Genomic DNA, 15,271 nt, shown 5'->3' with positions numbered 1-15,271 from the left:
AGTGCTTCTGCGAAATTAACTCCAGAACACATAGTACAGCTGCTGACTTTCCCCTGTGACCTTCTGCCATGGGTCACATACTCTCCGCCTCCACTCTCCACAAGTCATTCCAGAAAGGGCGCTTAGGGGTGTCCCAGCCCTGCCCAGAAGGCATTGATGGAGATTATTCGGGTAGGCAAAATGAATACCGAAAGGTGGGACAGACCAATTGAAGGAAAAAGAAGGCAGTTTGTCTGATTTTAGCTTCTTTTATCAAAGCAAGTTATTTAGTACTTGTTGGGAAAAGGAAACTACTTCCCACATTTTTCGAGATGTATATCGATATTTCTTGAGGCTGTTTTCAGTTGAAGTATGTGTCCCAGAACTTCTAAAAATCTAAGCTGATTATTGTATTGTTCATTTGATGGTCGATTTCTGAAAGGTTGTCTTTTGATTTGTTGGAAAGAGATGTGACAACTGAGAACAGGACAATCGAATTTTTGTTACACTCGTCTTTATTAAATGATGGATTTGATATCAGTTGTTCCAGACAACTTGGAGTAAAAAAATAGCGATACACACGTGCATATTATCTATATATCTATATATCTATATATCTATATATCTATATATATATATATATATATATATATATATATATATATATATATATATATATATATATATATATATATATACACACACATTATATATTACTTACATTATAATACATGATGCATTACTTAAAGTAAATATTCTGATAAATTTAATATTGCCGTTTTTTTTTTTAATTTTTTTTTTATTTATTAAATTTAAACATTTTTAACTTTCTGGGACTCTATTCTAACTCGCTTCTTTTGTACAGCCACGATTTTTATTGATAGATACTTAATGAATTTTATGTACGTACAAATTATGCATTTTAAATCACATCTTACTTATTTTTAATTATAAATTAAACTAATAAAATTAACTTTTCAATAACTTTAAAAAATGTGATATTGAACTTTTTAGAGTGAAAGTGTCACTATAGCATCCATTTTTCTTAAAGTTTCATGAACAAGCGTATTAGATAGACGCTAAGAAAGTGGGGCTATATAATGGTAGGCAATATTTTCAAAGTGAGTTTTTGGTAATCAACACCACGCTTTCCATGTAGACAATATAGTGTTTATGTGTGTATTGTGCTATTTGTTAAGAATAAATTTCAGAAATTTGTACGCTACCCGTCTGGGATGAAACCTAATAAGTTTTTTTAAAGCAAGAGTGTTAATTATTAAGTTTAAACCTCAAGCTCTTCAATTGCAATTCGAAGCATTATTACTTAGAATTATTTAAATATTGTTTAATTAGAACATACTCTATGGCAGAAAGAACATGCTGTTTGACAATTTTTAATTTTTTTCACCACATTCCGTCTTTAACCCCTTAACAGTGACATATATTTCAGAAAAATGTATCAAAAACGGAAAATTGTTTCGACTGTTTAATTTTGCTCTTTATATTAGTATAAGAGTTAGAAAATGGTTTTTTATTACAAAAATATAATTTTAAATGCAATAACTACTGTATTTGAAATTTTTACATACACATAAAAAGATAATGGATTACACACACATCTTATTCAATTAGAGCAAATTAAACAATATTCTGAAGCTAAATGTAATATAACTAGTATAATTTAATGTAAAAACACAACAATATGATTTCGAATACATTTGTTTTACAGATGTTTTACAGTATGGTATATCCCAAAAACAACACCCACATTTCCCTCCCTCGACTGAAGTCGACCACTAATGCCATCTATTAGGAAAATAGTGAATTAAATATCCTAAAGTAGAAACAAATCAGTTCGGGCATCACAAATACTGCAAGTAGTAGTTGCTCGAACTGGATTCGGGCGACACTGGCAAGGGGTTAATCCCAACTATGATTGAGTGATTTGTATTGTGCGCCTGAGCTGCACCAACTATACTGATTCAATAAAATATAGCGAGTGAATATGAGTCAGGATCCTATTGGATAATCGAAATAAAGCGAGAGTTTGATGAGTTTTTTTTTTTTTAAATAAATCATAAACAAACATTATTATTTAACAGCTTATGTTCTCAAATAATTATATATACTTAATAATACAAATTAAATTATCATAAAAGATTAAAATTTTAATTTGCGCTTTAGAAAATAATATTAAACTTTAGATTGATAAAGCTTAGTTACTGAAACATTTCTTGGTTGCATTCTAAACAGCAAAAACTCAGATATAAATTTTAAAAATTTGGAATTAATATTTTTAGTAATATTAACTATTATCTCTTGATTTAACACACAAATAATTAAAAATTACTAACATATTAAAGTATGAAAATTGTATATTTCAGTGTAAATATATTCACAATCATATAACATTGTGCACTTTTCTTTGGAAAGATAATCAGATTGTTCTAATGAGATTATGTAAATTTACTTTATAATTAAAAAATACATTTTTACTGTGCTTTGAAACTTAAGTTATTGTTTCAATGTAAGATTATATACATTCAAGTTATATTACTTTTTTTTTAATAAAATCCTCATTATTTGCAGGTTACTTTGTAAATAACTTAAATAGGAAATATAATTTGCATTTGCGCTTTTAAAATAAATAAACCACTATCATTCACTTCTTCGTATTAAATGGAACTATTTACATTTTGTATTCGAAGTAAAACGAAGTTAATCAAGTTAAATAAGTTAAATTAACATTTAGAAATTGAAAAAAAAAGAAAATAAAAACACAAAGAATATTATCGTATATGTTATCGAAAAGAATATATTCTTTTTTTTTACGTTCTTAAAATCCACCATGATTAGACATTACGAACTATATTATGTGCTTAGCTTTGTTGAATAGTTAACTCCATGATGTATAAAACAGATTTTTTTTATTTATTTATTTTTACAATACGCCAGATTGGCCGCTTTAATGAGATCAGTTCACATTGTTACGCAAATAATGAATTCAGAACTAGTCGAAACCCGTCTTAATTTCTACAGAAAAGAAGATTTCTTTTTGGTGTTAAAACTCGATGTAAGCAAAGATCTTGGCTCATCGGTTGCTACTCCATTTTCATTATCTCGCCAAATTTAGAAATGGAGGAAATGAACAAGTTTAGAAAGGGCTTCGCCATTCTATTGTTCCTTCTGAATATGAATAATTCATTTTATTAAAACTTCTTTTCATGATTCCTATCGTCTTATTTTATTAGATTTTCGCGGTTCTCTTAAAACTCCAGTGTGAAATGCCTTATGATCTGCTAAATAAGTAATGAACTCTGGGTTATTAAATTATGCAAAATCATTTTCCTCTTCTATGCGTTGCTCCATCCAACAATAATAGACGGTTGATTTTTTTTTTCATCATCATACTTCCTTTTATAAGTTGAGAATTATATATTCTTTTTTTTATCTTTCTTTCTAGGATTGCCCCCCAAGACAAGAAAGAATATCCAAGAAAGTAAGACAAATATTAATATTCATAGATTTCGATTTTTTTCCCTCAACCCTCTTATTATTATTCTAATTTTTTAAGCTAAAGTTCATACGAAGACATCAGGCTAGTTATGCTTTTTTTTTCTTGTTATTTCTTTTGTACTTTTTAGGATGTTTAATAAAGAAATTAATCGCTTTTTCTTTGGGAGTAATACTAAGCCATCTAAAAGACAAGCTAAAGTTGCTGAAAAAATTTATTTGGCTGCAAGCGTGGTTTTTAATTATAGTTTGAATCGTTGCTTCTTCTTTTTTTTTCCTTTATCGATTTTCTGAAACTTTTGTCGAACCTAGTTATAAAAAAAGGGTAACCCTCATATTGTTAGAAACAAATAAGAATAGTTCCTAACTTTTGTTTTTTTTTATAAATTTCGCAATATTACAGAAATTGCTATTGTAAAATAAAATTTTCTCTCAACCATTAAGTCCCAATATATAAGAAAAAATAATTTCATTAAAGTTCGATTTATTAATGTTTATAAAACATATAGCACAATGGGTGATTATAATTAAATTTGTGCATTTAAAGGACTGAGAAAAGGAGTCATTGATTATAACGATATTTTACATGAGTAAATTTAGAACTATGCAATTGGAATTTGTTCTGCGAAAGAAGAAAAATAGTAAAAAATATGACCGATAGATGGAACTGCACTCGTCATGAGACTTGCTCTGAAATATGTGCTTTGGTAAATTTGAATTTAATGACAAAGTTGACTACTTCTCAGATGTAGTGTAATAAGAACAAGTTTGTCCCCCTCATTTTTATCACAAGTTTAGTGAGTGGAGTGTAGTCACTTAATTTAATTAGCATCCTATAATTAGAATATATTCTAAAAAATGTGACAGCATATCATATTGAGCACAGCACCATCTATCGGTCATTTTTGAAATACTTTTATTTTCTTTAGTAAAATAAATTCCCATTATTTACTCGGATTACTCAGATTAAGTATAAGGCCATTCTTCCAAGTGGTTCTTCATTTACTATCTTATGAAAGTTCAATTTTAATTATACTCTTCCCGTATTTTTAAAGTCCTTGTCAAAAGCGAAATTAACAAAATATACCCTTTTGAGTTCTCAAGGTAACTTTAAACAGGAAAAAAATTCTGTCATTATATAAATATATTGAGTATCAAATGAAGAAAAAATTGTAGGAAGAATTTTTAAAAATTCTATTACATATTTCAAACTTTGAAGATATCCTTAAAGAAAGCCTCACAGCTTTAACTATCAATGCCATAAATCAAGTACAACACACATACTCATAAATCCTTCTTTTTTCTTGTTCATTTATATACCTTTTTAGAACGAAAAACTTTAAAAAAAGAAGAAGAAAAATCTAATCATAAATACAATCACAATCAACTAGATGCTGGTTGTTTGTAAAAGTGTCGAAAGAATGCTGAAGCCTACTTTTTGAGACAGATAAAAAAAATAAAAAATAAAAATAGTTCGTAGTAAACAAAATATAGAAGAAGAAAAACTATGAAATCGAATTTCTTGTCACGAAATTCATTTTTAGTTTCTATATTTCTTTTCCTCATCTTCGTCAGACGAGATAAGTATTTCCAATAAAAGTCCTGTCGAAGCCAGACCCATTCTCTTGTTAAGTGGAAAGGATCAAATTCAGAAGACGGAGGCTTGTTTTGTGGGCCCAGCCATTGGCCGAACATTCTCGGAAACGGGGACTGTCAGCTTTAACACCTGACGCCTCTTGCTTTCCGAGAGAAAATCCGATTTAAAAGATTGTTCGTCGTTCCTTTCCCCAGACAGTTATTTCGTCTTTATTTTATTCTTTCGCCCTACTTTTTTTTTTTCATTTGACATATATTGAAAATTTTTATCATCAGAATACTGTTTCAGACTTATAAAGAAAAGGATATCGTAAGTTTAAGTGCTTTCGATTGAACTGAGCTTTGTCTTCAAAGAGATACGTTAATTCCAGGAGCACATATTATGTCTTAACCGATTTTCTTACCTATTTTTTTTAAGAAGAAAAAAAAAAAGCAAAAAAATTTTTTTTTTCTTTTATTAATAAATACAGGGAACTGAAACAAAACATAATGCACAAAATATAAGTTGAAATTTAAATTTTTTTAAGCGTAGAAAATATTTAATTAACCTTCAGTTTACTATCCCAAATTATCTCGGGAAAATGAAAAAAGTTAAATATTTGTCTTTGCATATGTTCAAAAATCATCTGCAATACTTTCAATTTCACTCGCGAACGCCATTTTTTTTACTCTTTTTTTTTTTTTTTCTATGTCAATTCTACAACCATCGCTTATACAATTGTATAAAACACGTCTGCAGTCCCACAAACAGTAAAACTCCCAAACAAAAATTGTCAAACTTCCAATCAAAGCAGATTATTATTATTTTTTGTTTTGCTTCCATCCGAGTAAGAACGTGAGAAAACAAAACGTATTGACGAATTTTTCTATGCCCGAGTTTACTCGAGATAATCAGGGAAGCTGTTAAAAATTATATTAATAACGCTAACCATTAAACCACTCGATACCTTTTTTTTAAAAAATTTCTATAGGAAAAATATATAATAAATTTCTTTCTTAAAAAATTTGCTTTGAAGATTTTTATTTTTCTTGATTGAAATAAGTACTAAGATTTTTTTTGTTGAGATATTAGTAAACTAAATATTAATTAATACGTAAAATGGCAAGCTTATTAATTACTTTTTCGGCTTTAATTAAATTCTAACCATATTTTTATTTGAATTATAATTAAATTTATAATCAAAAAGCTATTTTGGATTAAAAAGAAAAGATGTAAATTTTTTTTAGCTGGAATAGAGTTCTACTCTCAAAGAGATTAAATGCTAATTCCTGAATTAATTATTTTGTCTTTAATTCCAATGAAAAATTGAACAACTTTTAATTTTTAGTTTATTTCTTGAAGAATGTAATAAGATTTTAATCAATAATTAACAATAATAAATAATTTAATATTGCAAAAATAAAACGAATTATATTCTGTAGAAAACTATTAATATTTAATACGTGGTTGAACTTTTAAAATCTAATTCGAATAAAAAAAAATAGGATAGTTGAAAATTAAAAAAAAATTTATAACAATCAAATTTATTTCTCCCTTATTCAGATAAATTATTATTATCATTAAATTGCAAATGAAAAAAAAAATAAAGAAAATTTATTGATAAACATTGGAACAAAATAAAAAACTTCAAAAGAGCAGAGCTTAAATTTTAAATTTTCATATCCCAGAAATTATAATTTTGGTATATTATTAAATTAAAATTTTAATACTGATATTCTAATTTTTATTTTGCTTACTTTTTTTATTTCGTTATTCTAATTATATTATAATATAATATAATATAATAACAAATATATATATATATATATATATATATATATATATATATATATATATATATATATATATATATATATATATATATATAATGTTGAACATCTAAATAAGAACCTCCCTAGGTGTCTAAACACCAAGCGATTTTAGTGTTTAGACGCGGAGGAAGGTTCTTGTTTATAAAACCCAAAGTTGAATATGTCCATTTCTATACTCTATGTGTGTTTCATTTACAGCTGTAATATGTCCATTTCTATATTTTTTGTGTGCTTTATTCAGGTTATCTCCTTATTATTTTATTTATTTTTTTGATTTCGTTAACTTAACACAAAGTATACCCTATTATTTTGAACATCAAAAGACAGTTGAAAAGTAAGGGGGATAAACACGTGTTAAGTCGTTTAACCAATAGGGACAAAAGAACAAGCTTGAACAAGATGATGGTGACAAGAAAGAGGTGTGGTACCTCAGGCTGCAAAAGATAAAATGAGAATAAATTTCCAAACATTTGGAAAGGGTGGAATGCTAGAACAATAATTAATTAGAATTTTTCAAAATAGGGAATAATTCTTAAAAATTAAGCTCCGTATGTGAAGAGTATAGTGGTAGTAGATAACGCAAATATATGTTTCGAATTCAATCGAATTTTCGATCAATCCTGATTTGACGCATTTTTCATGTTTTTTTAAAATCAAAATTTAAGGATACCTTTATTTTGCTAAATATACTCAAGACCAAGCTGATATGAAATTTTATACATTTCTTGTTAGTGTTTGTTAAATTTTTGCAACAGCTAGGTTAATTAACAAATTTTTTGTCAGCGCAGGTTGAACTAACTAAATCTACCCTAATTTGACATAAAAAACATTAAAGGTATGCCAAAAATCAGAATATCAAATGATTGCCTTACAAAAATGAAATTCTAATCAAGATTGAGTTTTCTTCTGATAAAATCCTTCAATACCCTTTCTTCATCTACCGATTTTGATTTTTTGAAATCATTCAATATTTTGAAAAATTTTAATAATTTAATTAATGATTTTTCAAGAATTCCAACTTCTCTCTGTGTTTGGAAATCTAACTAACTCCCTGGTATTACAGTCCATGTTGGACCATGGCTTCACTAACAATATTTCTCCACAGTTGCTTGCCTCTAGCTCTTTGTTTCCAGTTTCGGACCTTTAAAATTTTCCCCACCTCGTCTAACCACCTCTTGGTCGGCTTTCCTCTTTTCCTTTGGCCCTGCCCCTTGAATATCTTCTTAGTGCTTCTGTTTTCCTCCATTCTCTCAAGGTGTCCTAGCCATATATGGCAACGTTACTTTTAAAAAGTAACGAGTAAAAGTACAAGTATTTTTAAAAAAAGTAACGAGTAAAAAGTTCCTATTATGAAAAGTAACGAGTAAAAAGTACAAGTAAAAGTACAGGTACTAAACAAAAAAAGTAACGATTTAAAAGTACATTTCTAGGAAATCGAAAATTCAAAGTAACCTAAAATTTTATTGAATAATATTCTTATGTTCTTTAATGTTTTTGCAAAATTGTTGTTATTTATTTAATTATTTTTAATTTTGAAAGTTATGGACATTAATTTATTTTTAAATTCGGAAGAATATTATAATATAATTTTATAATATAATCGTATAATATAATTTTAAAATCAAATATAATTTTAATATCAAACTTTTTATGGATTTGCACGAAAAAGAAATTTTATCTATTGATTTTAATTTTTAGTTTATTATTTTTATTTATTTAAATTACTCTATCTAAATTGTTTTACTCTATAGAAATGCGTTTTAAAAGCACAAACATGAACAAAGCAAACACGGGGTTCCAGATAGCTTTGTAATCATTGAGCTAGTAAAAAATAATTGAATGTGCAGTATAAGTTGAAACAGAACAGTCTACAGTTTTATTTGTAACAATGGCTAATGCTGAAGTCATGCGAGAAAATCATTTTCCGAACATTTCTGCCTAACGGAATAATTAAAATTTGTAAACGAATTTTAGTATCAGCGGCTAAATTAATACCTTCGAGTTTTCAAGAGTTAAAATAGTAATTATAATAGTTTTCAATAGCACAAATAGTTCTTAGAGATTTGACTGGGCGTTGTTTCACAAGGTCGGGCATATACGTAATTTTAGTAAAAAATGTACAAGATAAAAATGTATTTAGTAAAAAATGTATAAAGACAAGAATGTATTATTAGTGAGTTCAAAAAGAAAATTGAAAAGCGTAATAACAAAATCCAACATTTTTTATTTAAAATGTATTAAATAAATGTATAAAACTCGAAAATGAATGAAAATAACTTGCTAAGTAATATTTTTATTCATTTTGCAAAATAATAGCATTTCGAAAGTTGTGTCACTGAGTCTGCTGCGAGAATTTCTCAGAACGTGCTTAGCCACGCTGAATTAGCTCTCCACGGGAGCACTAGAAGGTACTGCAGTATTATATTTCACATATAATTTTTTTACGATTGGATATCGATTCAAAATTGATATGCTTTCCGTTTCGACTTTTGAGCTCATGTATGCCATAAATTCTTCTGTCGCTGGTGATTGGCATGATGTTTTCAGCTTTAGAAAATTTAAAATCCCTGGTTTTTTTCTGTTACGTCGTCTTTTCCTTTTCAGGAATGACAATTTTAAAAGGTCAAGGTATTTAAACACGAAGTTAGCTGTTAATGCATATATATTGCATATTAATTTTATAAATAAAAAAAAACATAAGCATTTTTTTTAATTTAATTTTTTTTTATTTTTAGAAAGCTTACAGAGTTTTAGAAAAAAGTAACGATTTCATTCGACATTTCCGTTACAAATACTTGTACTTTTTCCCTAAAAAAGTAACGAAAGTACAAGTAAAAGTACTAAATTTAAAAAGTAACGAAGTACAAGTAAAAGTACGTACTTTTTACTTGTACCGGCGGTACAAGTAACGAAAGTAAAAGTACTGCCATATATGGTTCTAGTCATTCTCTTTGCTTTTACATCTACTCTAGTCATTCTCTTCTCTTTTTCTTTAAATAGTCTTGAAATTTCGAAATTGTATCGTCTTCTCCACAGATCGCCCTCTCTGACAGGTCCAAAAATAGTTCTAAGAATTTTTCTTTACTAGGTAATCAACATTTTTTTCTTGTTTCTCGGTTGGAGTCCATGTCTCTGATCCATAGATAACGGTTGGTCTGATTATAGTTTTATAAACCTGAAGCTTTGTTTTCCTCGTTATTACTTTTGATGGTAGCAATCTCTTAAATATAAAGAAACTGCGATTTCCAGCATTTAGTCTTTGCTTAATCTCTGGCATAATATCATTGTTTGGAAATCTAATCAGGTTTAATTTTTCGCATCCTATATTTCCAGCCAAATCAGCTCATACCTGTTTCTTTTCATCCTTCCTATTATTATCATCTCCAAGCTTGTTCCTTTGTTCTTATTGGTTAAGCCCCTTTGCACACATTTCATTCCTTACTTTTCAACTGCAATTTGGTGTTTAGACATTGAAAAAGGCTCTTGTTTAGAGTAACAAAACTATAGCATGTCCGTACTTTATTCGTGCTTTATTAACGTTATTTTTTGCCCATGTTTTTTTCCTTATTTTAAAGCGAAATTTAGTTAGAAAATACTTTTGTACCAGAACGTTTACGAACCAGAAACCTTTTCCTAAAAAAATATTGGAACATTTTGCACCGAATTTGAAAAAAAAAATATTAAATAATTTTTTTTTTTTAAATTTAATTTTAGTACAAATTAAAAACAACATTGATTCATTTTACTTTTAAAAGCATTGTTCGCAAATCACTCACTAAAAACTCCGATTTAGATAGAAATTTGCATGCAAAGAATATTCTTCAAAATTGTACTATTTTACTTTCAATTATTTTAGCGGAATGTGAAAAAATGTATTGTGCGTATGGTGCTTTGTGTGTTGTTGACAAACGAACGCAGCGAGCCCACTGTAGATGTCAGGAAACATGTACGGACGTGTTTGCACCAGTATGTGGGAGTGACAGTGTTACATACTCCAGTGACTGTCAGCTGAGAATGGCATCATGCACTAAACAGAAAAGAATTTTTACTAAGCACCAAGGACCTTGTGGTAAGTTACCCATTACATTTTGTTTCGACATTTTTTTTTTACTTAGTTCCATTTAACTTTCATAGATGTCGTTTCAGACGCATACATCTTAATTTTTGCTAGAGCTCTTGGGACATTGTTACAGTTAAACCCCGCTATAGTGAACCTTCAAGGGACCAAAATTTCGATTCACCATAACCGGCAGTTCACTGCATCCGTACTGCAAGCAATTTTAGATAATTTTTCAGAGCTGCTCCCTTTTATTGCATATTATTTAAATAAATTACCAATAAAAAGAAATACAAAAATGTTTAAAAAGCAAAATGTAGTCACAAAAAATGCGTGAACTTTTATTTTCTGTTGCTCTTCGTCTTTGAGTACAAAAAAATTTATAGAAAGCCTTTATTTAGGGATGGGAAACTGAGATAGAAGAAGCAAACAAGAAAAAATGTATATGGCTACATTCCACTCTATAGATAGTTTTAAAAATCGGTATATGTATTTTATATAAAAATTTCAAAATTATCAAAAAAATGAAGCAAAAATCAGTCGAAGACAGAAAACAGTTCATAATATCCAATTTCCTCTCTTCTACAAAAAATAATATTATATGTGTAAAGCAAGGCACAGGAGCGAGCATTTCGTTCACTGTATCCGGGAGTTCACTAAAAAGCATGTTCACTATAACGGGGTTTGACTGTATAATAAGAATTTTTTTTCTTCCGAAAGTGGATTCTTATTGCTCCTTATTATTACCTTTAGGCAAGTATTATTTCAGTTTTCATTATATAGGGACACAATATGCCGAGACATCTAAATAGTACAATACCCCATAACATTGAGCAGCAAAAAGCTCAGTGATAAAAGAATTGAGCGGTCATTACAAAAAACTGAGGTTCGATCACCGGAGGCAGTTTGAAGCTCATTTAAATCAGATCGGTGGGTACCAGCTGTAGCAAATAAAGGTGGCCGCTACGTAATGCTGACCACATTGCTACCATCATGCTGTTAGTCGCAAAATTGTGGAACCTTAACCTCCATGACCCCTTGGCTAACAATAGGTTGTTACTAAAATGCATTGCATTTCACTCCGAAGCATCCTAAATCGAACTCTTAAAACTTTTCACCAAAACCGGTGTCCTGTAGCATTTAAAAAATGTGCCTTATCATTATATCGTTCTAATTTCGTCAAATATTAAAATATTGTAGTTAGTGACTGTTTTTATTTTCGTTGGATACGTTTATCACTTAATACTTCATTAAAAAGCAAATCTCATAATGTTTCGGCTAACACAAGTCTGCGACTGACTCAAAAAGGAATTACGAAAAATAATGTAGACCTTTTAATTCAAAAAGAGTAACCTGTCTGTAACTATCACTACCTATTAACAGCTATAATATATTCGTTTATGTTTTAAACTGAACATATATGCTACAGCCAATAACTTATTATTCTAAGAATAGGACATTTTATGGTTATCCTATTAGCCTAAAAAAACACATTTTAATTCTATCTTTTAATTACCAACTTGCGACTATCACTCCTGTTAACAGCTTTCATATATGTATTTACATAAGATGAATTTTATGACTAAACGTGTATGATACATAGCTTATTAGCCTAATACTTATACACTGTTTAAATAAAACTCAATAGCATTTTATCAATATCCTATATGCCTAAAAATAAAAATAAAAACACATTTTATTTTTACCTAATAATTTAGAAAAAGTAACCTGTCAGTACGTGGAACCTGTCAGTAACCTGTGACTACGCATTATCAGCTACAATATTTACGCACAAGAAAATTGACAAATAAACATACAAGCTACAATCAATAACTTATTTGCCTAAAAATATATTAATTAACGTAATTGTTTGAAATAAATTGCATTTTTATTTATTTTTTAATTTTCATAGATCTTAAAGATCCCTGCCAAGAGAAAGAATGTCATTTTGGAGCACAGTGCCAACCATCTCTAGACGGCAGAACCGCAGAATGCATATGCCCAGAGAAATGTGCCGTATACGGTGATAGTCGATCAAGGCCAGTATGTGGTACCGATGGTAAAGACTACCTTAATGTGTGTGAACTACGAAGAACATCTTGCCTCGAAATGAGAGAGATCAAAGTGCGATACAAGGGACAGTGTGGTAAGAAATAGAATAACTAGAGCAGCGTAACGTGAATAGAATAAATAACATTCACTTCTAGAAAGTTAGATTGAAAAATGGAGCTATTCTGCTTAGTTCGTATCGTGGCTCCAAAATACTTTCCAAAATGTTCATAGACTTTATTTCATAACGTTTTAGAAGCAGATTTCGTATTAAACTTGACGTTCATGACAAAATATGTCTATAATTATCTGGAATAAAAGCGTAATGCGGAGTTTAAAGTTTAAATTTTTAAAATTAGTTAGAAATTTCGTCAACGGATGGTGCTGTTAACTTGAAAAAATTTTTAAGACTTAATATTCACAAGATGACAAAACGACCACGATAACAAAAATTATATTACGATAAGACAACAAAATACAAAAATATTTCAGTTTATTATCATATTACATGCAGCTGAAAATATTATTTCTCAGTTTTAACACCTAATAGTATCGCCTTTTACGTAACTAATTTAGAAATTAGGTGAGAACAAATTCCTTGTTTCTTAAACAGAACTACAAACTATTTATTTATATTTTCTTCATATTTTTATATTGATTTTTCAAAGCGATCCATTTTCGGCTTATTGAAGTAACATAAACCAATTTTGTTCCTTTTAGTAAAGTGTGGGGAAAGTACCTATCGACAATGTCAACCTTCATCTATGAAAAGGTACCCCACCATAGTCCACATAGAGTTAACATGTCTTATCTACTCGTGAATTGGAATTACACTTTCGTAGTGGTAGATAGACTACAGTACTCCTCTACCAGAATTATATCTGTGATAGAATTCAAGGAATGGATACCACTAGTGAATTCAAAGCTGGTAGAACTGTATTAAGATCACCGTAATTCTTGAATGCTGATTGTGAGAGCTGTATTAAGTACACGGTCGTGGTCGCTCCTGTGTTGCCTTTAGCAGTCGAGTGCGTACGTTGTGTGTGATCGAGACTGAGAAGCATCAGCGTAAGGAGGACAATGTCGTGGTCACAAGTAGCAAGTCAACTGTTCAATGGGGACCGTCCATCGAAGTAGGCGTGTTCAGATCGAAGTGGACGTTGCTATCAAGATAGGCGTGTTCAGATCGAAGTGGACGTTACTATCAAGATAGGCGTGTTCATATCGAAGTGGGAGTTTCTGTCAAGGTAGGCATGTTCACATCACGTCCGAAGGTCACCAATGTGGGGAAGTAGTTTAGGACAGTGTCAAGCTTCATTTATGAAGAGGTACCCCAACATTGAATCGAATTATCATGTCTTACATACTAGTGACTTGGAATTAATTTTTTATAGTGGTAGATACTCTACATAAAATAACAAATATTTGTACAGATTTGTACAATATTTTAAGAAAAGTACATTTCTCTTCTATGAGCTGCTATTTAAAATAACTTTTTTCTTACAGATCCTTGCCAAAATATAAAGTGTCCTACTTACCAGATGTGCCAACTCGATGACAACAGAAACCCAACTTGCCGTTGCAATGATGTTTGCAATCCTGAATTCCGGCCAGTATGCGGATCTGACGGAAAAACTTACAACAACGAATGCATTATGAGGGTGGAGGCTTGCAAAACACATAAAAGCATTAGAGTTATATATTCCGGGGACTGCAATATAGGTTCTTAATTCTTCTATGCATTTCAGAATATGTCTTTTAACTTTGCAATTCGATTGACTCTACTATTTCTAAATTGAGTTTTACTCTACAAACTCAGGCGATTATTAGACGCACTATAAGATTCAACGTAAAATCTTAACTATCAGGTGATACTCTATAGCTTTATTGTTTTAACGCCACTGAAACCGAATTACATTTGTTTATTGCTCCTGTATCAATTGGTTAGCACTGTAATGCAAAACGTTAAAAATAAATATAAATAGGAAGTATATAAAAAGTCTCCTGAATAAAAACCCATTACATGTATGTTTAGATATTAAAGTATTGCATATAAACTCGAGCATGACATGTCATTATTAAAACACTACAACACGTCTAACAATTGGGTCTAATTATTATAATATACTAATATAATACCTGATATAATAAATATTCTATACTTATATATCGTCTAATTTATTCAATTATCAAATTTATATTACACATCGTCCATTTTAGCCAATTAATACACGAGCGTAAAAAAGTGCAAACCGGTTTTAGTCG

General features: G+C 29.4%; 1 protein-coding gene across 1 annotated transcript in view; it reads left to right on the top strand.

Moving 5' to 3' along the window:
* Positions 1–15,271, top strand: part of LOC107448483 (agrin) — a 115,315-nt gene that overhangs the window by 39,252 nt on the left and 60,792 nt on the right. The window contains exons 2-5 of the mRNA XM_087168484.1: positions 3,443–3,478; positions 10,757–10,969; positions 12,870–13,103; positions 14,513–14,728. Of these exons, the coding sequence (XP_087024610.1) occupies positions 3,443–3,478; positions 10,757–10,969; positions 12,870–13,103; positions 14,513–14,728 (699 nt within the window). The remainder of the gene's footprint in view (positions 1–3,442; positions 3,479–10,756; positions 10,970–12,869; positions 13,104–14,512; positions 14,729–15,271) is intronic.

This window comes from Parasteatoda tepidariorum, chromosome 7 (genome assembly GCF_982258835.1).
Source record: "Parasteatoda tepidariorum strain Cologne lab strain chromosome 7, Ptep-v5.0, whole genome shotgun sequence".
In the NCBI taxonomy this organism is placed as follows: domain Eukaryota; kingdom Metazoa; phylum Arthropoda; class Arachnida; order Araneae; family Theridiidae; genus Parasteatoda; species Parasteatoda tepidariorum.
The sequence above is the reverse complement of the archived record's forward strand: the minus strand, read 5'-3'. Positions and strand labels throughout refer to the sequence as shown.